Raw genomic sequence first — 21,544 nt, 5'->3', positions numbered from 1 at the left:
CCATTTTCAGCTTCATTTTCTTTACATTTGTCCTCCATCATCAAAAAGCAGGAATATATTGAAAACACCAAAAACATGATTTTCATTGGAGTTGGTCTTTAAACCATAAAGGATAAAGCTCAACAATTAATTCCTTCTTGTAGTAAAATGTTTGAATGACAAATAGATGACTGTTCTTTGTCTTTCATTGTTATTGTTTTTCTGTTCTCTGTTCACTTGTGTTACTTTTTTTGTTGCACTTGTGAATTACTTTGTGCTATCAATGTTAACATAAAAAGGGTTGTGTGAATAAATTTGATTGATCACCAGAATGGTTTGGAAGGGCTGCTACAGCTGCTCCAGATTGATGTGCAGCTAAGGCTGCCTCTCTCTCACTCTGTTTTCGCACATAAGAATGTTTCAGGGCAGCAAACCGACTGAAGCTCTGCTTTCAGAGACGTCTGCATGCTGCCGATGGTCACTCAAGAACACGTCCGCTGGAGACAAGATGCAGACAAAGAGATTCTTTATTGCGAACAAAGCTGCATAAGGGTTTTTGTTTCACGTGACCAGCCTTTATTGGAGAGAAGGATATTTGAGATTTCTTTCAAAATAAGAGTCTGACTGTGAATGGTGTTCAGTAAAGCTGTGCATGGCGCTCTCGCCTGAGTGTTTATCAGCCTACTTGACTTTCATTTGGTCCTGCTCTGATGATCAAGCCTCCTCCTCCTCCTCCTCACCTCTGCCTTGTCTCAGCCCCATCCCCTCAGCTGCCTGCTTTTCTCTGTATTCAAGGCAACATTTATTCTGTGGAGAATAGAACAGAAGAGAACTATCATGGAGGAAAAGAGACACCTTGTGGTTGCACTGTAACAATTTCACACAGAGGGCTGTGCAGCAGCACCTCTGTGTGAAATCTCCCAGTGTTTTAACAGCAGCTGCACAAACACAATCTGCGGTTACATGTGCAAAATGTCTTTGATCGGATCAAAGATCGGATTAGAATTGAACTGTGTACATGGTCCCAGAAAAACTTCATCCGATTATAACAAATGTTTATAAACGCCACACTTTCGATCAGAATAAATCCTTTTGACATGCGCAGAACTATCTAAAATGGCCGTAGAAGTAGAGGCGAGTTCCATTGTAAACAAAAAAAGCTGCGGCATAGAGCGAGAGGATCATCTAAACATGCTTTTATTATTGTTATGATTATTAGTAAGTGCCTGTTCGCTCATAATTTTCTAAATATGTGCGGCCAGTGCTTTATTCTTGGCCAAACTGAGCCAGAAGAAGGGTTAGGTTTAGGCTAATACGTGTTAACAACATTTAGCTTTGGATGCATTTAAAATCCGTGCAGGCAACGCCGAAATGTGCATCTTGGCTGAACGTATGTATATGGGAATAACATCAGTCTTTATTTTGTCTGGACAAGATTGGTAACACAAATTCACATGATTGTTTTCATGGTTTCTCAGGAATGTGTGCAGGCGGCATTTGTGCATTCAAAAGCCGCTTCCACCAGCTCACATGGTTCTTCCAGGAGACACGGTTCTCCTGAGTTCAGCAGCTCATTTATGCAGAGTATCCGGATGGACTGCAGTTCGCAGCCTCCTCCAGAGTGCCACACCGTAACAAAGCACCCTCCCCTGCCCACAAACACAAAGCTACGAGTCGGCTGCACTGCTCAGAGACTTCGCTCGTGCTGAGCACGAGTCCTGTTTGCTTTGGAGCGCCACACCATCTATGTCTGACGTAAAAGCCAGAGCAGTAGTCACCCACAATTAGAATAAATTGTTTATATGCACCACGATCGGTTCAACAATCAGCATGACCCGCCTATTTCGATCGGAAAGAAATTTTGATCTGGATGAATCTGATTAAGGCAGAGTATTCCGAACAATGTGTTTACATGACGCATTTTTATTCTGATAAAGCGTTTATTCCAAATACTTTTGTCCGTGTAACCACAGCTAATGATATACAGCAGACTGCTCTGTTCCACTAATAAAGTATTTTGGGAGACATGTGCTTCTTTTCTGAGCAAAGGGCTGTCTGTGAAATGGGCCCAGCCTGTCAATGAGCAGCTTTTAAGACAGCGTGTCTGATGACTCGTACCACTGCGCTCTCTGATGCATCTGAATGTGAAGCCTCCAGGGAGTCCACAGCAGCCCCATCAACGCTCATTAAAGCCTTTCCTTTCTTCATTTGCTGCTATTTTTACACATTTTGTCCAGCGCCTGTCCACTCCTCACTTCAGATCCATGACAGCCTGTCATCTGACCAAAGCGCGGTAATCAGCTGCAGGAAGCCACGCCTCAAAGACTGTGGGAACATGATTGACAGCCGCAGGACTGCTGCCTGAACTAGAGATCCACTTGGAAAACTGATCCAAGAACATCTGTAGAACCCTGAACTCTTCTGACCAATCAGAGCTCTTCCAGAATCCTCCTCTGTGTTACCATTTTGCGTGTAAACTCTTGTAAAATAATTACTAATGCAACTCTCATGCAGTATGAGGAAACTTTCATCTTGGTTTCACAGCATCTTGTTAGTGCCATTTACATGTCTGGGAGGCTTTCAGTTATTTCTAACATGACAGAAATTTTAAAATTTGTTGTTTATTTTCAAACAAACTAAATATAAAGTAGAGTTTATGTTAAACTCAATGTAGAATTGATTGATTTAGTTACTTTATGCCATTTCTACGTGGACATCAGTGCCGATGTGGATCCACCAGCAGACACTAAAATGTCTGTACTGCCTATACGCCCTGAAGTTTTCTTGCATCATAGCTTCATGTGATGAATAAATGTCATCATGCAAGGGATCAAAAATGTCTGCCAAAGCTCTAAAAATTCAGTTTCATGTCTGTAAAAATATGTTCATAAATGTCAATGAGCCTTTTGTTTTTTATAGTTTAGTCTCACAAATGAGAAAGTAACTTAGAGAGTCATGATGCAGACCTGCACTGAACGCCATGATGGGGTTGTAATGGAAAAGTCTCCAACTATTCTCCTTGCACTATTTTGTCTGTTATGTATCCTGATAAGTTTCTTCACATAAGGTGAATTCCAAAGAACAAAATGTAAATTTCTCAAAAAAGACCCACTTGAAAACAATGAAAATTGTTTTTTTTGGTGGTTTTAACTCATTCTTGCGGCATTTTGCTCATGATTGAGGACATACATAAAGAAAATTGAATGCTGTTAGAAAAAGCTTGTAGGTGTTACATAACAGCGGGACTCAAGCTTATCTGCTCCATTCTGATGCACCCACCTGTAGACAAATCAATCCATGAACGTCTTGGTTTTCCTCGTCTGAGCTGGAAACTGGATCTAAACTGTAGGGATAGATAGCTCCAATATTGCTCCTCATTTTTGTTGCTCCACTAGTGCTAGGTTGGGGGTATGAGGGGCTGTAAACTAGTGGGAGAGCATGCAAACAGATGGATGATGGGAAGGAGACGGGTTGCTCTGAACCAACTGTCCTGCCCGCAACTCAGAGGTGAATTTCCAATTAATTCTTGCCGCTTTACAGAACTATGTCCAAGAAAACAAAACTTTTCTTTTTACATTTTGGCTAAAAACAGCATAATCATAATTAAAAGACAGCTGGGAACAGTTTGAGATTGAAAGAGGGACTTTAACAGCCTTGGAGGTTCAAATCCAGCTGGGTCACACCAATGGGACCTGGTGCTCGCCTTGTTTGACAGTAATTGTGAAGGGTGGGATTGGGAGGCTAAACCATCAAATTGTTGACAAGTGTGGCCATGACGGCAGCTCACCGCATCCTCAGGAGTCCAACAGTCAGATGTGGACAGCACACACTCAGTTCACACACTCAGCTGTGTTGCGACCAACAGGACTTTACCTTCAGGGTTGAGAACATTGGGCTGCAGTTCCATATCTGTTCCACCTTATGAACATGTCTGCAGTTCCACAATATTTTGTTAACAAGTATTCAAACCCAACTTTAGCACAGAAACAGACGACCAGCAGCAATGGCCTAAACATCTTTAAGCTCGTGCCACAGCTTTAAAACTTCAAAACAGCGCTCATATCATTTAAAAAAAAATCAAATCCTCTTCAAGGACTGAAAAATATTTTTACATAACTTATACATCCAACATTCCGTTTTCCAGACCCGCTTTATCCATTTCAGGCTCAGGGGGTTTCTGGAGCCTCTGTTTGGCAAAGGCAGAGTGGACTGTGGATGATTTGCCAGCACATCATGTGGCCACACAGAGACAAACAACCACACACTCACATTCACACCTAAAGAAATGTAGGAGTCACCAATTAGTCTCTGAAGCATATTTCTGCACTGTGGAAGTGCACATACATGCACAGGGAAAACAAGCAAATTCCACACTGTGATTTGAACCAGGACCTTCATGCTGTGAGTGAGAGTGCTAACCACTGCTCCACCATGCAGCCCTGCCTACTAGCATGACTACACATATATGATTTTACATTAGGAATAGAAATAGTGGGGTTGAAGGGAGCAAAATGTGAAACCAGTTAACATCTTTGGTGATCTGATTGGCCTCAGCCTTGCTGCTAACCAGCGTTCTTTAGAAAGTCACAGTATTGATAGATGTGATCGAAGCTGGCAGCTAGCTGTCTCTAGACTGAGCTCAGCAAGCGGCACTGCTTAATAGGACCTGAACAGGAGCTTAGGATGCTGCCATCTCAAATACAGCCATGGCCCCAAAGACATCAGCACTACCTCACCTTAGATTAGAGGCTGGAGGCACGACTGTAACATGCTCTGACACCTCAAAGCAGAGCCACAGTCCAGCATTTCAATTACCCAGCATCCCCAGTTGGCATGTTGCTTGGCAGCAGTGTGGATCTAAATGTAACCATGTCTAACGGGCTGCAAGTTAGCTCCAATTGTTCCATCCCTGTGTCCTCAGATGACATGCCAGGACTGCTTTTCCTTGTGCTGCTGTTGTTTAAATGCAACTATGAATGACAAAAAAGCATTGCGTAGCATTCAGCCAAAAAGCAGCAGCACAAGAAAAAAAGCTCTTCCAACTTGTTTAGTTTCCATTTGGTTGGATCAGGATGCTGGTGTGTCTGTGCAGATTCAGTCCTCCAGGTCACGTTATAGCCAAGAGACATTTTGGTGTTCATCTGGTTGAACGGTCCAGGCTTCTGAGGAACACAAACTCAGACCTTTCTTTTGTTACAAACAGCGAAAACGTAGTCTTTAATCTTTGTGTTTAAACTAAACACAATCAGTTGATTAGTGTTACTTTATTAATAAGATCTTTAACTGATTATTTTTAGGGACCAGATCATGGCTCAGTGTTCCAGATCATTATACTCGAATTAAAAACAACTACCACTGCGGCAACATATTTCAATGTTTTAATGGCTTCTGTGAAATCCCACTTTCATAGCAATTCCATAATTATAAGTGAGGGTGGAGCAGGTGGAGGAGGTAATGTTGTCATTTTGTCTAAATGAACCAAATCATTGCAGAAGCAAAAAGAAGTTTTGTCAAAGACTGAACTGAGTATCAAAACGAAAAAACCCTCAGCAGAGTGCGCATGTGATGGTGAAGTAAGGGACTCCAGACTCGGATCTGCATGAGAAAACTGTGCTGCTGGTCAGTGACAGTATTGATGGTGCTGTCTGTCACAGGTTTAGGATGTAGGAGGACATTTCCTATAGGATTTGTCAACTTACTGTACTGACAGACCATTAAACAGCTGTTCAGCCGTGAAAAAGATATAAATGTAACAGCCTGTTTGGATATGAACCAATCACTGAGAGACCTGAAAAGTGGAGAAATGGTTTCTTCATGCAGAAAACCTTGGTTGCTATTAGTAACCAGGGTTTTATATGTCTAAAGACCATCCATTTGGAGGAAATGATTTCAGGCAGAGCAGAGTTTAGAAACTGTTTACTGAATCAGAATTAAAGAGGTGCAATCTTTCAAATTTAAAGGAAAAGTAGCGTCCCACTGCTGTCCTGACGTTCCCACATTTTAATAAATATTATAACAAGAACACCTGAAGAAGGATTGGGCTGCTGCCCCCCCTGCTTTACAGTAGGAATGGTGGTCTTTTTCTTTTTAGTCTTCCAAGCCTGGCGTTGTTAGGAGTTTAAAGAGTACAATCCAAGTAGAGGCTCGTGCAGGTTGAGGTTAGTGTTTATTGTGAGTTTGGGAGGAAGTTGGTTGCCGCCAGGTGTACAGAGAAGCAAAGAATCAATATTAATCTGGATTTCAGATCCAAGACGCAAGATGATCTCGTCGGGTGTTTCTTGACATAGAGGCTGGAGAATATTCTGGCCCGGTGCAGCACAGGACTGAAGACGTCACAGAGTCAGCAGGGGATTCCTCCAGGCTGAAGAGGAGGGGCTGGAATACTCCTGACCGGTGAAGGACAGTACTTCTCAGCAGAATAGCAAGTCGAGGAACCCAAACACACATCAATCTCCCAGTCTGGAGCAGAGGTGAAAGACAAGACAAGACACTTAACTCGAACCAGAAACAGGGTAATAATCGTGAAAGGGTTGAAGACTTCAACTAGCAAGTGCAGAACATGAACAGAGTCAATGAACTGGCAGGGAAGAAGTGACCCTGAGTTGTGGGACAGAGCTGGAGCAATTAGATAATCACCCAGAACAGGTGAGTGAAAAAACGGTATGGAGGGGAAAAAGGAGGTTGACAGTAAAAAAGGTGCAGAACAGAATCATGACAGGTGCAGGTCAACAATTATGTTTCTGGTGTCCTTAGACAGCTCTTTGGTCTTGACCAAAGTGGAGTTTGGAGTGTGACTATTTGAGGTTGTGGACAGGTGTCTTTTATATAGATTACAAGTCAAAACAGGTGTCATTAATACAGGAAACAACTGGAGGGCAGAGGATCCTGTTACAGAAGAAGTTACAAGTCTGTGAGAGGCAGAAATCTTGCTCGTTTGTAGGTGACTAAATACTTATTTTCCACCATCATTTGAAGTATATTCTTTAAAAATCCAACCATGTGATTTTCTGGATTTTATTTCTCAATTTGTCTCTCACAGCTGAGGTATACCTATGATGAAAATTGCAGGGTCCTCTAATCATTCGAAGTGGAAGAACTTGCACAATTGGTAGCTGACTAAAAACTTTTTTGCTCCACTGTACTTGGTTTTCAAAACTTTCTTTGTTACCCATTTCTCTCTTTTCTCCAGTTCAGGGGCATGACAGCAGTACTCAACTTCTGGGGTTCTTGATGTTGCCTAGTACTGACAAGGGTTGCCAATGACAGCAAAATAACACGCTCTTTGAACTACCATAGGTCTTCAACTTTTTATGAAACTAACATACTTTCAACAGATTCTGATGCAGGGAAAAACGTTTTTGCACCGCAGCATGCAACCAAATATAACATTTTCCATTATTATTGTGTTACACAACTACTGTTTGTCCATGCACGGTTTCTGCAAATCTGTTTTTTCTGCATCAGTATCAGCTGTTTTGTGTAAAATCAGCACAAAGCTGCTTTTCTACACTTCACAATTCATTGGAGTTACATTAATTGCATAAACGCTTAAAGAGGCACAGTATTTCAAAGAACGTCAACACTGGAGCTCCATTTTCTGTTGTTTATTTTGAAAAACTCTGTAGCTGACAGCAGCACCAAAACCCTACATGTTTTATTGAAAAGGTTTTTTTCATTCTTAAACGATTTCTCTGGGTTGTTCTGAAGAGAATAAAGTTTGTTTTAATAAATAGCACCTTTTACTTTCTCCATGCCTAAGCTTCAGTCAGTCAGGAGAAGTCAGGTACTGACTGTTCTTTCTGTTTAACATTTACCCACTGGTTTTGCCTGGAGATTCACAAAAGGTCTGGAAATAGTCGCAGATTGTGCGGCAGACAGCTGCTGGCAATAACAGGCTGCGTGTTTGTGATGCAGAGGACGGCCGGGCCTTGACCCCCATTTAGATGGCTAAAGAGAGATAAAGCCCACTGATGAGGACTTCCCTGAAGCCTGGCCAGGTCATAGGAACTCTGTCAGTTAGAGCATGCAACTCAATGTCACTTTGTGTGTTTGTGTGTGCACATGTGTGTGCAAAAAACACTAAACATTATTTCTGAAGTGAAAGCAGCAAATTTGAGGACAACACAGCAGAGAAAATACAAGTACAAGACCAAAAGGAAACACACATGAGAAGTAGACCCATAATGACACATAATGTCACTGACCCATAAGTAGACAGCATAATGGGATACTTTGACAGCTTCCATCAGAGATAAGCAGATAGCAGTGACTGCACATGTAAAGAAAAAGAAATCCTAAGCAGATAGAATACACAAATCAAAATTAAGGAACACAAAACAACAAATAACCCCAAAAATAACCAACATTTTGGAAGTACCATTACCACAAAGCAAGCAAATAGACCACCAAACATTAAGCAAAATAAAATGTTGTGTATCGGCTCCTAAAGTGAACAGGAAAAAGGTTCCAGAAGTATTATCAAGAGCTGTGCACCTTCACACCTTCATCAACAGTCTACAGATGAAGAAGAGATAGGAGCTGTCCTGCACTGACCTCTGATAGAAACCATACAAACTGACAGATTACCAGTGACAATGGAGGAGGTGAACGAGGCTAGAAGTGAGTTCAAAACCAAATATTCATGAGAAGTGACAGACAGTTAAGTAAGATGTGTAGTATAAAATGAGATAAGATGAGATGAGATGCTTTATTTGTCCCTCAATGGGGAAATTCCAGTGCAGAGCAGGATACGTATGTACAAATAAAAAAGAGTAAATGCATCACATATTTACAAAAGCTTAAAGTAAGAGAAAAATAAAAAGGAATTGCACCATGGGTCATAATAATGTAGGAACTGTTAGCATTACTCGTGTTCTCCTTTGATTTGACACATCAGGGCGATACATTTGCTGTCGAGGTGACGCAAATTCAAATGTGCATTTAATAATTAATAATTCAGTGTGAACAGATTTCAATTCAGTGTCTCGTTTTCACATAACTTTTTTAATTTCATCCAATAGTCAAACCTCAGATTCCGGTTTTTGTCCTGGTCGTGGAACAGTGGAGCAGCTCTACTCCCTCTTTAAGGTGCTGGAGGGCATGTGGAAGTTCGCTCATCCAGTCCATGTGGGTTTAGTGGATTTGGAGAAGGCATTGGACCCTGTCCCCCGTGGTGTCCTGTGGGCGCTCTATGGGGTCCGGGGAGCCTGTATGATTGGAGCAGAACATTGGTTTGCACAGCTGGCAGCAAGTCAGATCTGTTCCAGGTGCATGTTGGACTCCGGCAGGGCTGCCCTTTATCACTGGTTCTGTTCTAATCTCTAACCTCTTAATGTTGCTTCTAATTGCAGTTAAAACACACAAGAACTAAAATGTCAGTTTTGACATTAAGTTGTTTACTGTAAAATGCTCTTTCAAAATCCATGACCAAATTGTAAAGTAAACCGTCATTTGAGAATTGAATTTCAGTTTGAATTATGGGTGAAAATGTTGCACACTGCTTCCCTTCAGAAAGAACAAAGGCATTTCACAGGAGCTTTGTTAGTAATTATGGAGGCTGGAAAAGCTATCCACTATCACAACTGCAAATTTCATCCATAGAAATCCCTATTGATTTGATGAAACGATAAATATTGGGGCAACTATCTGGATAGGAATGAAACAAAAGTAAGACATAGAGACCAAAAAAGTTCCAAGATGTCTTTTTAGTTGGGAACCTTAACCCATCTGGGGTTCACAATCACTGCCACACTTTTTGCACTGAACAACCATGGTATGATTACATTGGGAAATGTAGAACCATTAATAGAATACATGGTAGATGATGCTAATCCTAGAATTTACTTCTAGAACAGAAATAAATAAAACAAATGTGTGGTCAGGAACACGCACATACTGTAATCCCCACCACTAGAGGTCCCCGGTCCCTCTTTACAAGCTGAAATAAGTTATGGTTTGTTTAGTGAAACAATCAGCCTAAAAAAAATTAAGACGTCAAACTTCCCTGCTTCCAAGGACAGAGGAATCCTAGACTCTTCATTCTGGGATGATGTTCTTGTGAACTGATCACTATGCAGCTGCTGGTCGGCCCTCTCCCTTCCGCAGAGTTATCATCAAGCATCTCCATATTTGAGTTTCTTGTCTTAATACATTTTGTCTTTTGTTTGCTTCTGTTTCTCTAACTTCAGGTTTTTGTTGGGGAACTTTGTGTTGTATTAGAAAAACAAGTCTGGATAATTAAACAATAGCACCAATCTCCAGTTTTTAAACCCTTAGAGACCTCAAAGGCTTTTAACTTTTGCTGTTGATTGCAGTTTTGCTTAATGACATCCTCTGAAGCAAAATGTAAACTGAATCCTGATGGGCCTTTAAGTGTTTTTGTAATTGTGGCGTTGTAACAGTCACTAACCCACAAATATGAGCTTGTGAATTGATTGCACTTGGTGAAAGGAGCTCTGTCGTTTCATTAAACCTCTAATCAAAGCGGAGAAAGTGTTATTGAGAGCAGCCGTTAAACCCTGATGATGGAGGTCCAGGCCGCCTCTGCTTTTCTGCTTAATTAAAACCCGGAAAAAAAACTTTTACGGGTGTTAACTGTGTTGGCATCTAAATGGTGCAATTACGCCACCTGCTGGTGTAAATCTGTACTGAGCTTTACCAGAACTTATCCAATTTCTATCCATTTTTTAAAGCTGCTCCTCTCCTGATGGGGTCATAGGCTTGACCATGGACTACCCAGCTATTGAATGACGACGGTGGCTACACCTTGGACATGTCTTCCATTACTTTTAAGGTATGCTTAGATTTTTTGGTTAGAAAAGCTGGTCTATTTATTATAGGAATAATATATGCACATGATAATAATATATGATAATAATAATATGATGAATAATATGATGCTTATGACAAGTTCAGGTTCCCCACAGCTTTCTTACTGGGCTGACACCACAACAATCTTAGAACACAAGACTTATTTAAAAAAAACACAGAGAGCCGCAGCACAGAGGTTAAAGAGCCGCAGGTTGCCGACCCCTGGTCTAAATTTATCAAAAATAATGACTCGAGTCCAAACCTCTGCTGTAATGCATCCAAAAACAAAGATCTTTTCTCTACAACCATCAAAAATTTTAAGCTTCTTTAAATAAAAGTCTCCTTAGATGTGTGTATCTAAGTTTGACGCTTTTTTTGAATTTGGGCCAAACTTCTGTAAAATGATTGAATGTTTTTACGACACATTACGCTCAGTCACACTCCCTTAAAGGACTTTTCCACTTTTCACCATTAAACAAGGATGCAACATCCCCCCTGTTTATTCACTATAATAAAAAAACTCAAACATACTAAAATTAGGAATATTTGATGATGAAACAGTAATTAGTCAACTAGCTCCCAACGCCACAATTTCTCTCTAAACTTTGGGACAAGTTCCCAACATTCTAAACATTTTCCAAAGCATCAATTTTAACAGTAAACCACCTTCAAAACATAAGCCTAAAATCCTTATGTATCCCCAGTTTTCTATTTCCTTCATCGCGTTTGCTCTGTGACTGTTAATCTGTGGTTCGTGCGTCTTTGTAAGAAAGTTTTAGAGAAAAATAAAGCTCCGCGTGCTTCATCCGCCTGGACTCTAGGGGGCAGCACTGCGAGGCTCACGCTGAGAGCGCAAAATGCACCGGAAGAAGAGGAAGACGATGATGGCGCCAAGGCAGCAAAACAATCGTTGGTAAAGTCTCGAAAGGCCGTCTCGGTTCGGTCTGTGGAGGCCGCCGCGTGTTCTCCTGCTCCGTCCGGACCCCGCCGCGGCTGACGGCCGTTCCTCTGTGCTTTCGGAACCGGTTTTTCCCCACTCAAGAGCCCCACAGTCAGATCCCAGCAGAACCTGCAGCTTCGGCCACAACTGCAGCGGCGATGAACAGGAAGAAGGACAAAGGCTTCGAGAGCCCTCGGCCTTTTAAATTATAAGTATTTCTCTCTGGTTTTAGCTTTTAACCGGAACAGCTGAGGGCGGCTTCAAACAGCCGAGGGGGGTGACGGTCTCACCGGAAGCCCTGGTTGTATGTGGGACCCCGTCTGTCTTGACACCGTGTGTGGGGGGAAGGGGGTCCAATGATTCTGTCATTTCTGTAGATTTATGGAGAATTGCTGACTGACTCTTTTTTTTGTTAACCTTTACGACTCACCAGGTGGTGTGCATCAACAACATCAACTTCCAGAGGAAGTCCGTCATTGTGAGTACACCTAGGGGGGGGGGGGGGGGGGGGGGGGACTGCGTTGCTCTTGGTGACCCTGCAGCTTCTGCCTGCTGTCCCGTAAGCAGCTGAACGTGCTGGTGACACTGAACCCGATCCTTCAGGCGCATCACTGTCAGAAGGGCACTGAGTGGGAGCCGAAGGCCGGTGAATTAGTACAGTGGGACATGCTAACAGAGGAAGGAACGACCTGCAGAAAAATCTGTCGTTTGATGCAGAGTAAGCCCACACGTACTTCCCATCATCCATCTGTTTAATGCGCACTTCCGCAAGGTCACAGCCCCTAACACACCCAACCCAACGTTATTGCTGGGAATTCCCGGAAATCCGGGTTTTTGAGCAAACCGATCGTATCTTCCGGGAAATAAAGACCTGATCTCTTGACAGCGTCCTTCCGCACAAAACGTCTCCCTGCAGCTGGAAAAATGGTGAACCTTCTCCGACTGCCGCTCCGACTCGCTTCTACGAGCATTAGGGGAATAACAGCTCGTCAACCCGTCTCGAAAGCGTCAGCCATATCCAGGGCGGGTCAAAGTAGAACTGTTGTGTCTACATAGTCTGGAGGAATTCTCCCCAAACCAGACAAAACACCCTTTGGTTTAATCCGCATGACGGCCGTGGAGGTGCCTTTTCTTTATGTGGGAACTCTGATCAGCAAGAACTTTGTCGCTCTCTTGGAAGAGCACGACATCTTTGTACCTGAAGATGATGACGACGACGACTGAATTAAGCTTGTCGTATAACAAGAGTATGAACTGAAAGAAAACCAGCCAGCACAAAGAAGATGGAGCATTGATGACTTCCAAGTACATCCTCTACCTCCAACCTACTGATTTCCTTCAAAGTCCAACCTATATCTTGTCATGAATATATGTGAGGATGTGAAAGATGCCTGCTACACTTTCACTCCTGTTGTGCCATTTAAATAAACGGTCAGTTATAGGGGGGGGGGGGGCTGATCTCTGCTTTCCGGATGAAAAAAATGTCTGAAATCTGCGAATTTTCCCTTTATTTTCTATATTTCTCCGGGGATCGCTTTCTCTATGGGCGCGGCTTCTTGTCTTCATCTTCCCGCCCTAATTGACCAATGACGGGACGTTTTAGTTGCTTTCGGATGAGAAATGAACTTTCTCTCTGAACTGATGCTTTATTCAACCCATCGGGACGATCAGCATATATATATCGCCGAATCTTGACTGCAGCGGTGGTGCTGCGCGACGCGGACTATATTACGTGATGATCATGCGACGCGATGCGCCTGGTTAATGTGTATTGCCTTGGTAACTGACCATGGTATAAAACATGCTTATACATAGTTTGAAATTGCCATTTATGTCATGTCTGTGAATGGTTGTACCGTTTGTAGTAGTTTGTTAAATCTGGTCTGGGATCTTCTTCATTTCTTTGATCAGTGCCCCATTTACCAGGAGAATCCCCCCCCCCCCCCCCTTTCTAGATTTTCTTGATCTGACTGCAGAATAACCGACAACATTGATCAAAACTGAAACATTTGAATACATTTCTTTATCCAATTTATTTTTTTCCCTAATTACCATGATTTTGTTCAGTTTTGTTCAAAAACATTATTGACATTAATTATAATTATAAGTATTTGGTGGTTTGGACCCACACTCCCTTAAAAAGGAATGTCTACAATGTTTAATTTTGTTTGTATGTTGTTGTTTTTTAAAATTTCCCAGATTACTAAGTATTGGTGTTAAAGAATTGATGTATTATGTTATAGAAAGATAGTTTAAAGCAGATCCCATATTTTGATGTAATTATAGTTTGAGAAAACAGTATTTCTAAAGCAGAAATCGTTCAAATAAATGTGGTACTTTCATAGAATATCATAGCTACTGGTGTTCTTTTTGCTTTGATGTTACTATATTTTAGCAATTGTACGTTCTGCAGCTTTTAGGAAAAGCTTAGATTGTAGGATTGTGTTACTTTTAGAAATTATCAAAAAAATATTTTAGGACCAGCAGCAAGTCCTTAATGGCAAGTCAAACGAGGGGTTTGAATGACAAATCATGATGCTCCAATTAGTCTTAGTTTCTTGATTAAGAAGTGAATAACTAGCTGCCAGAATGTACTAGAATTCATTTAAGACCGTGTATTTTTCTAAAGTTTCGCTCCGCGCCCGCCATATCGCTCAAAGAAAAGTTCAGGGATTTTTTCCTTGCCTGACTTTCATCACTGTCCAGTCGTACAGTTTGGATCCAGATTCCAGCTCAGACGAGGAAAACAAAGACGTTCATGGATCTATTGGTCTGCAAGTGGATGCATCAGAATGGAGCGGAGCTGGGAGACTTTGGCCCAACCATTTTAAATTGAACTAAACAACTACAAGCTTTTTAAAACATGTTTTCATCTGCCTCTGATTCACAACAATTTGAATAAAAAATAGTCAGAAATGCAGTGTTAACCCTATTTTGATCCTGTATGTCCTCCATCATTAGACAAATGCAAAAGAGAAAATGTTAAACACCATTTTTAATTAGAGTGGGTCTTTAAATCAAAGAACTTCTTGGCGTTGAAAATGCACAGCTTACCGTACTTCTCTCCAGTGGAAGGAGCTGCCTTACAGCAGGCTGACACGTTTTCTTACAGAAAAGCATCAAAGACATATTTCCCACGTGACCTGCATTGTTCAGTTACTGCAGGCATCAAGAGAAGAGTGAATGTGAGAAGGACAACCTGTTCTTCTCCCTGCAGCATGCTCCTCCTCCAACATCCTTTGTTCTGCCTTGTCTAGGGCTTTGTGGAGCTGACCATTTTCCCCACGGTGGTCAACCTCAACAGGATCAAGCTTAACAGCAAGCAGTGTCGCATCTACAGAGTCCGAGTCAATGACCTGGAAGCTCCGTTCATCTACAACGACCCCACGCTGGAGGTGTGCCACAGCGAGTCCAAGCAGTGAGTGGCTCTGCTGCAAACCACACATTTACTGCAGGGACTCAACTGTTGCCTTTCACTCTTGTCATTATTGGAGTCATTGTGTGTTAAAAGCAAAATTTGAAAACTTTGGATTTTAATCAACACATAGACAGTAAAACACTTCAATGTCAGAGATTTCAGCTGCAAACACGTCTGGGGAATGAGATGAATATTCTCAGTAAAGGGTTCCAGTCAAACATCAAACATGATTTATTTCAGCGATTAAAGAAAAAAAGGCAGCAGGACTTCTCTGAACTTCCATGTGACTTTAAGTAAAGCGAGTTTTATGGCGCAAAGATAAGAAGGCCTGGGCCTCTCATTCCCGCCGTCACCCAGCTTACTTGACTTCTCCACAGGGGAAATGATTTTGCTGCAAGCCGTGGGAATTTGAAACCATTTTCTAATAGCGTGAAATCAGTTCTTTAGCTTTTTGAAAGGATTTGAAACCATAAACAGGGCTCCAGACTGCGAGCAATTGGTCGCATTTTGCGACCAAAATTTGAGAGTGTGCGACTGAATTTTACATCCAGTCGCACATGCGCGACCAGTAAATTTGCCTCCCCCACCCTTCGTATTTTTTATACATTAAACGTGGAAGGGGCACGTCAATGATCAATGAAATAATCAATGAGACGCAAGCCCACACGGACGCAGGCAGACACACACACTCGCGTACATACTCATGAAACGCGAGCACGTACACTCTCGCGTGATACCTGTCTTTGAAGCGGCCACTGCGTGAGAAGAATAGGGAAAGCCACTGTGAGTGGCTAAAATGCGTGTAGGGGGAGGGGCCTAGAGATAATCGAGTGCGCGTAAACATCTGTGGGAAGGAAACTGAGACAAATATCACAACCTGATATGTGCGTCTGAACTATGGGTAAGCGAACTATTGATTCGTTCTTCCGACCTGCGGCTAGTGTACCAGTGCCAGAGTGTACAGCAGGGGTCTCAAACTCGCGGCCCGCAGGCTATTTGCGGCCCCCAAGATGATATTTTGAAGGTTTAATGTTTAATATGAAGGTTTAATGTTACTGCAGACCGCCAGTTTGTATGAATGACACTTTTTCATTGTCGTGCGCGGAGCTGACCAACCAATCACAGTGGAGTAAATGACTATTGGGGGCGTGACAATGACAGGGCTTGAAAGCAGGACACCTGACAGCCCCTCCCTCATTAAGGAGTTCCTTACTTTCCTTTAGAACGTATCTATTCGCTCGTAATTTTCTAAATACATGCAGTCCGTGCTGAACTTTTCTCTGGGTCACACAGAACCGGAGGAAGGTTTAGGGCAGGGGTGGGCAATTCCAGGCCTCGAGGGCCGGTGTGTCTGCATGATTTCCAGATACTCTTGCCCTACTCATGGCTGATTACCTGGTTCAGGTGTGTCCAGCCAATCAGAACATGCCAGAGCAGGGTATGCTGGAAAACATGCAGGACTGCGGCCCTCAGTGCCCACCTCTGGTTTAGGGTTTGGTTACGGTTACGGCGGCGCATCAAAGCGTTTATGCCGTTACGGCAGCACACCGCTCCCGTCCCGCGGGTGTCGGGTCAGCTGAGGAGAATAAATGTCCCACACCTACATGCGTGACAGCTAACGGGGCTTGAACTTTAAACACGCTCGAGCAAAAACAACATTAGTTTTAGACACACTGAAAATACGTGGGGAAAATGCAACGATAGACATGTTTGAGATGAACCGGCACCTCGCCTGGATCGTTGGGGAGACCGGGGGGGGGGCTGTGAGATGAAGACGAATCTGCAGCAAGACTGAAGGAGAACAGGATGTTGGAGTTGTCCTTAACATTCAATTTAGTTTCAATATTCTTCTCCCCCTTAGTATGATCTGTGTTATTACATATTTTATGATTATTTTAATGTTTTGTAATGTATGTAGCCTTTTTTAATGAATTGGTATTTTAAATTATTTTAATTAATCACTCCACTATAAAAACCATCAGGTAACATGTCCCATATTGCATTGTTTTGTAGTCTGTAGGGCAGCTTTCAGTCAGTTCAGTTTCCAGCTGTGTCCGGGTAGGTTTGCCCCTTGCTCCCGCCCCTTTCTCGCGATATTTTTGTGATGTTTGACAGTTGATGTTGGAGCAAAAACAAAAATACATGTCACACACCAGGTGATCTGCGCAGCGTTGAGTTCACCTGGGTGATCTCAAACACGCTTATTGTGCATCTTGGCTGCACCTATTTAGTGTCACAAAGATAAATTTCCATCCGTTTTCTTTACTTATCTGTACTGTCATGACAGCGATGGTGCTGTCAGTTTACCTGTTGTTGCATCTTCAAAAGTGCAGAATAAAATGTGACACTGAATTAGAAACAGCACATTGTAATTTCTGCATCTATTATTAAAGTATTTATTAGTAATACAGTGGAAATGAGTAGATTTGATTAGAATGTTGATTTACGGTATGCGCCCCTAAATTTTCTGGTTGCGCCCCTAAAATTTTCAGTTAGGGGCCACTGTGCTCCTAGTGAAAGAAGTTAGTCTGGAGCCCTGATAAAGCAGGCTTCAATGCATCCATATATTTAAGTCCTCCCCGTTCATCAGAGCATGTCGGTGATGGAATGCTCTAAAAACACCTTCCACCCTTAAGAGGTGGCTCGGCCGTATGGTCCAGATACCCCCCGGATGCCTCCCTGGGGAGGTGTTCTGGGTATGTCCCACTGGAATATGACGTCATCTATATGACAAAGTGAAAATCTCATTGATATGAGCGTTTCGCGACGACTGTGTTCTTAAGATGAAAACGTTGATGTATTGGGTTCTGGATTCGCCAATCAAGTGAATATCGATGCAAAGAGGGATTTCTGGGAAATTTCTAGGGCACCTAATGTTGGCATCGTAGATGCGGACAGCACTACAAAATGGTGAACACGCTATGTAGTAAGTTGTGAAGGAATTCGGACATAGCCTACGTCTCTCGGCTGGTCTGGAAAAGCATCTGGGTTCCCCCCAGAGGAGATGGTTGCCGTGGAGAGGGAAGTCTGGGCATCTTTTCTTAAGGCCGTGTCACACGGCCACTACATACATTTTCCATGTATGTCTTTCGTGATGCTTGTGTGATCTATGTAATTCATAAGTGTGCATTCGTCATTCGTCAATGTGCTCAGATGTTGAGGGTTTGGGCCGAAAGGTCAACATCACTTTTGTCGCCCCTTTTAAATTCTCACACATGGAGGCTCACTTTAATGAATCCTGCTGCAGGTTCTTCTGCAACAATGTGGACTGTTTTGTAACAGGAAACTAGAGGCATGGATGGTAAACCCTGCATACACAGTGATCCTGCACATTTCTGAACATCTTTGTTCCACTTTTGTCCTTCTGATGGCTAAACTGTCTTTGTGTTTGACTGTCTTTGTGTTTGTCTGTCTGTCTGATCAGGAGGAACCTCAACTATTTCTCCAGTGCCTACACGGCTGCAGTGAGTGCCGTGGACCCCGATGCTGGAAATGGAGAGCTGGTCATCAAAGTTCCCTCTGAACTCTGGAAACAGGGAGATGGTGAGATGGGGGTCAAAGTACAGTGGGCTGTTGAAGCTCTTGGTCTGTAAGGAGCCAGGAGAACTTGACAGCCGTTTCCATGTTTACAGTAACTGGCAGAAACTTAAAAATAGCAGCAGGTCATGATGTCATACTATCTAACCCTACCTGAAATGTAAAAGATTGGTGACTTGGATTCATTCTGTTTCATTGGTCCTCCTTAAATGCTCTGTTGGAAGGAACCCTTCCCTCAGACGAACCGGCTCCTCTGGAGCTCCGAGGAGCAGAGTTTCTTTCTTTTTTTCCGGTTTGCTGACAAAAGCAAAAGTTTGTGAATTGTCTTCTTTCTGTCTGCAGAGCTGAATGTGTTGAAGGTGTACATAGACTTCTCCCTGGACCAGCCAAAAGGAGGTCTGCACTTTGTTGTTCCAGATGTGGAGGGCAGTATGGCAGAGAGGGCTGCTCACGTTTTCTCCTTTGGTTATCAGAACTCCACCAGGTGACTTCTTTATCTGCGTGTGCAGAAACTGAGTAAACAACGGGGCAGCAGAGCTACACCTCCTGTCTTGCCTTTTGTGTGTTTTTGGTCTTAAGAACCACAGAATTACCAATTTTTCCCCTTCTCCAGGTTCTGGTTCCCCTGTGTGGACTCCTACTCTGAGCTGTGCACGTGGAAGCTGGAGTTCACGGTGGATGCATCCATGGTGGCTGTATCCTGTGGAGACCTGGTTGAAACCATCTACACAAATGACATGAGGAAGAAAACCTTCCACTATGTCCTTCCCATTCCCACGGCGGCTCCCAACATCTCTCTGGCTGTGGGCCCCTTTGAAATCCTGGTGGACCCCTACATGCACGAGGTGGGTTTAGAGGACACACTCACTCAGCTGTAAGGGAGTTCAAAAAGGCCAAGTTCTGTTTCAACTGAGGAAACAAAGATTAGACCATCAACAGTATATGAGAACTGGAGTGGCCCATCCCCCCCTGGCGTTTCAAACAGGAAGTACCTGCTGGCTCCAAAAAGCCAACATCCCATAAGTGTTTTTCAACCTTTTTTGAGCCAAGGCACACTTTATCCTTGACAGAAATCCCGCGGCACACCAGCATCCAAAAAGAAAGTAGGAGAAACTATAGTCTGGCTTGATGTACAGTCCCTCCACAGTCTCACATGCATTTCTGTGATAATTGTGGCAGAAAAAGCTGGAAGTTGCAGCTGTTTTTTCTAAGAAAATTGCAATAGAAGTTAATTTATTCTTGATTAATAATTTTTAAACTAAATTATTTGAAATTTTACCCTGGTAGTTGTTTTTTTCCTCTCAGGTTTATTAACATGTAATTTTATGTAACCTCACAAAAACCAAATATATTCTTTCTAAACGGTGATTCATTTATTTTTTTATATTTATTTCAACGTTAGTGCAAAGGCTGCTGTATTTTTTGAACAATATGATCACAATATGTTTGATAACATTTAAGCAAAAGACAAACATTACATTTATGTTTTCTGTAGCTAAACAAAAAGTGAACATGATAAAGTTTTATTAGTTTTTCTCTTGTCTTAATCAAAAATGAAGTCTTTGAAAACTTAAACAAAAAATGTTTTATTTCTTTTTAGATGATTAAATTGTTTCAATTTAGTTTAATTGTGTTTGTTGGCCACTTCACCTTAATCCTGTTTCTTAAATGTTGCTATTATTTCTTCGTAAGTTTAACATATAAAATAATCCAGACGTTATTAGAAAAGTGTTTCAGCTAGAAAGAGGACTTGGACCAAACTCTGGGATGTTTGGCTGTTAAGAAACACAAACCTTTAAGGAGAACTAAACTGTTGGCCTGTGATTTCATCAAGAAGATTTAAAAACTGTTTGTGTGTTTGTTGTGGTTTAAGACGGGAAGATTAAGCCTGTTACGCCTGTTGACCAGCAGATGTCCCTGGAGCCATATCTGGCAGGCTGTAGCTAGCGTTCTGTTTGTCAGCTTATGTGTCTGTTTAATGATCATTTGTGGGGGACACTCTTTGGTGTTTCACACCCACCGTGACCCGGCTGTCCTCCTTCCCCTCAGGTGACCCATTTCTGCCTGCCGCAGCTGCTTCCTCTGCTCAAACACTCCATGTCCTTCCTGCACGAAATCTTTGAGTTCTATGAGGAGATCTTGACGTGCCGCTATCCGTACTCCTGTTTCAAAACCGTGTTTGTGGATGAAGCCTACGTCCAGGTGTCCTCCTATGCCTCCATGAGCATCTTCAGGTATGGATGAGCAGATGACTAGAAGGACCCTGTTCTTAAGGGTATTTACTGTGACACTACCGTTTCAGCACCAACCTGCTGCACAGCCCCATGATCATTGACCAGACCCCGCTGACTCGCCGCTGTCTGGCCCAGGCCCTGGCTCAGCAGTTCTTTGGCTGCTTCATCTCCAGAATGTCATGGTGAGACACCGCTGACGTGTGGCTCAGGGAAAGCCGTGTGCTCTCCGTGTGCTCTCCGTGTCCTCTTAGGGGAGGTGGTGAAGACCTCTGTCTGTCGGCTCCATTCTTATGTTAGCTCAGAGGCCACGTGTCCTGCTGTCCAGAAAATCAGTAATAAAGCACATTTAGAAGATCGTCTCCTGCAGCTTCGCACTGATATTGCTGTTCGATGACAGCTGGAGTCCCATCAACAGCTCTAGCAGATTTCGTCATGCTAAACGTTTGCTGGTTGGACCAATACGCATCTCCTAAATGTGGTTTTATTATTGCTATGATTTTTATTAAGGGCCTTCTTGCTCATATTTTTTTAAATCTGTGCGGTCAGTGCTTTTTTCTTCGCTGCAAGGACCCGAAAGATGGTTTAGCATTAGGCTAATATGTGCTAAAAACATTAGCCGTAGAGGTA

The 21,544-nt window shown here is 42.7% G+C and overlaps 1 protein-coding gene and 1 long non-coding RNA gene across 4 annotated transcripts in view; one reads left to right on the top strand and one right to left on the bottom strand.

Annotated features, from left to right (window-relative positions):
- Positions 1 to 6,348: 6,348 nt before the first annotated feature.
- Positions 6,349 to 9,121, bottom strand: LOC110016760 (uncharacterized). The gene is made up of 3 exons (XR_002292103.2): positions 9,006 to 9,121; positions 8,184 to 8,248; positions 6,349 to 6,438 (listed from the first exon to the last, which is right to left on the bottom strand). It is a non-coding gene; the product is annotated as an uncharacterized LOC110016760 (long non-coding RNA).
- A 2,534-nt stretch (positions 9,122 to 11,655) lies between these two features.
- The window catches only part of taf2 (TAF2 RNA polymerase II, TATA box binding protein (TBP)-associated factor), a 30,055-nt gene continuing 20,166 nt past the window's right edge, over positions 11,656 to 21,544 (top strand). For all 3 annotated transcript variants that reach the window (XR_002874877.2, XR_002874878.2, XM_023963890.2), the window contains exons 1-8: positions 11,656 to 11,936; positions 12,152 to 12,206; positions 14,986 to 15,146; positions 18,571 to 18,689; positions 19,026 to 19,167; positions 19,297 to 19,528; positions 20,733 to 20,917; positions 20,986 to 21,099. Coding sequence is in view for 1 of the 3 variants with exons in the window: in XM_023963890.2 (XP_023819658.1) it covers positions 11,887 to 11,936; positions 12,152 to 12,206; positions 14,986 to 15,146; positions 18,571 to 18,689; positions 19,026 to 19,167; positions 19,297 to 19,528; positions 20,733 to 20,917; positions 20,986 to 21,099 (1,058 nt within the window). In the remaining 2 variants the exon portion in view is untranslated. The remainder of the gene's footprint in view (positions 11,937 to 12,151; positions 12,207 to 14,985; positions 15,147 to 18,570; positions 18,690 to 19,025; positions 19,168 to 19,296; positions 19,529 to 20,732; positions 20,918 to 20,985; positions 21,100 to 21,544) is intronic.

The sequence above is a fragment of the Oryzias latipes genome, chromosome 16, assembly GCF_053564925.1.
Source record: "Oryzias latipes strain Hd-rR chromosome 16, Olatipes_Hd-rR_3.1".
Lineage (NCBI taxonomy): Eukaryota > Metazoa > Chordata > Actinopteri > Beloniformes > Adrianichthyidae > Oryzias > Oryzias latipes.
Note: the sequence above shows the minus strand (reverse complement) of the source record. Positions and strands in the feature narration are given on the sequence as shown.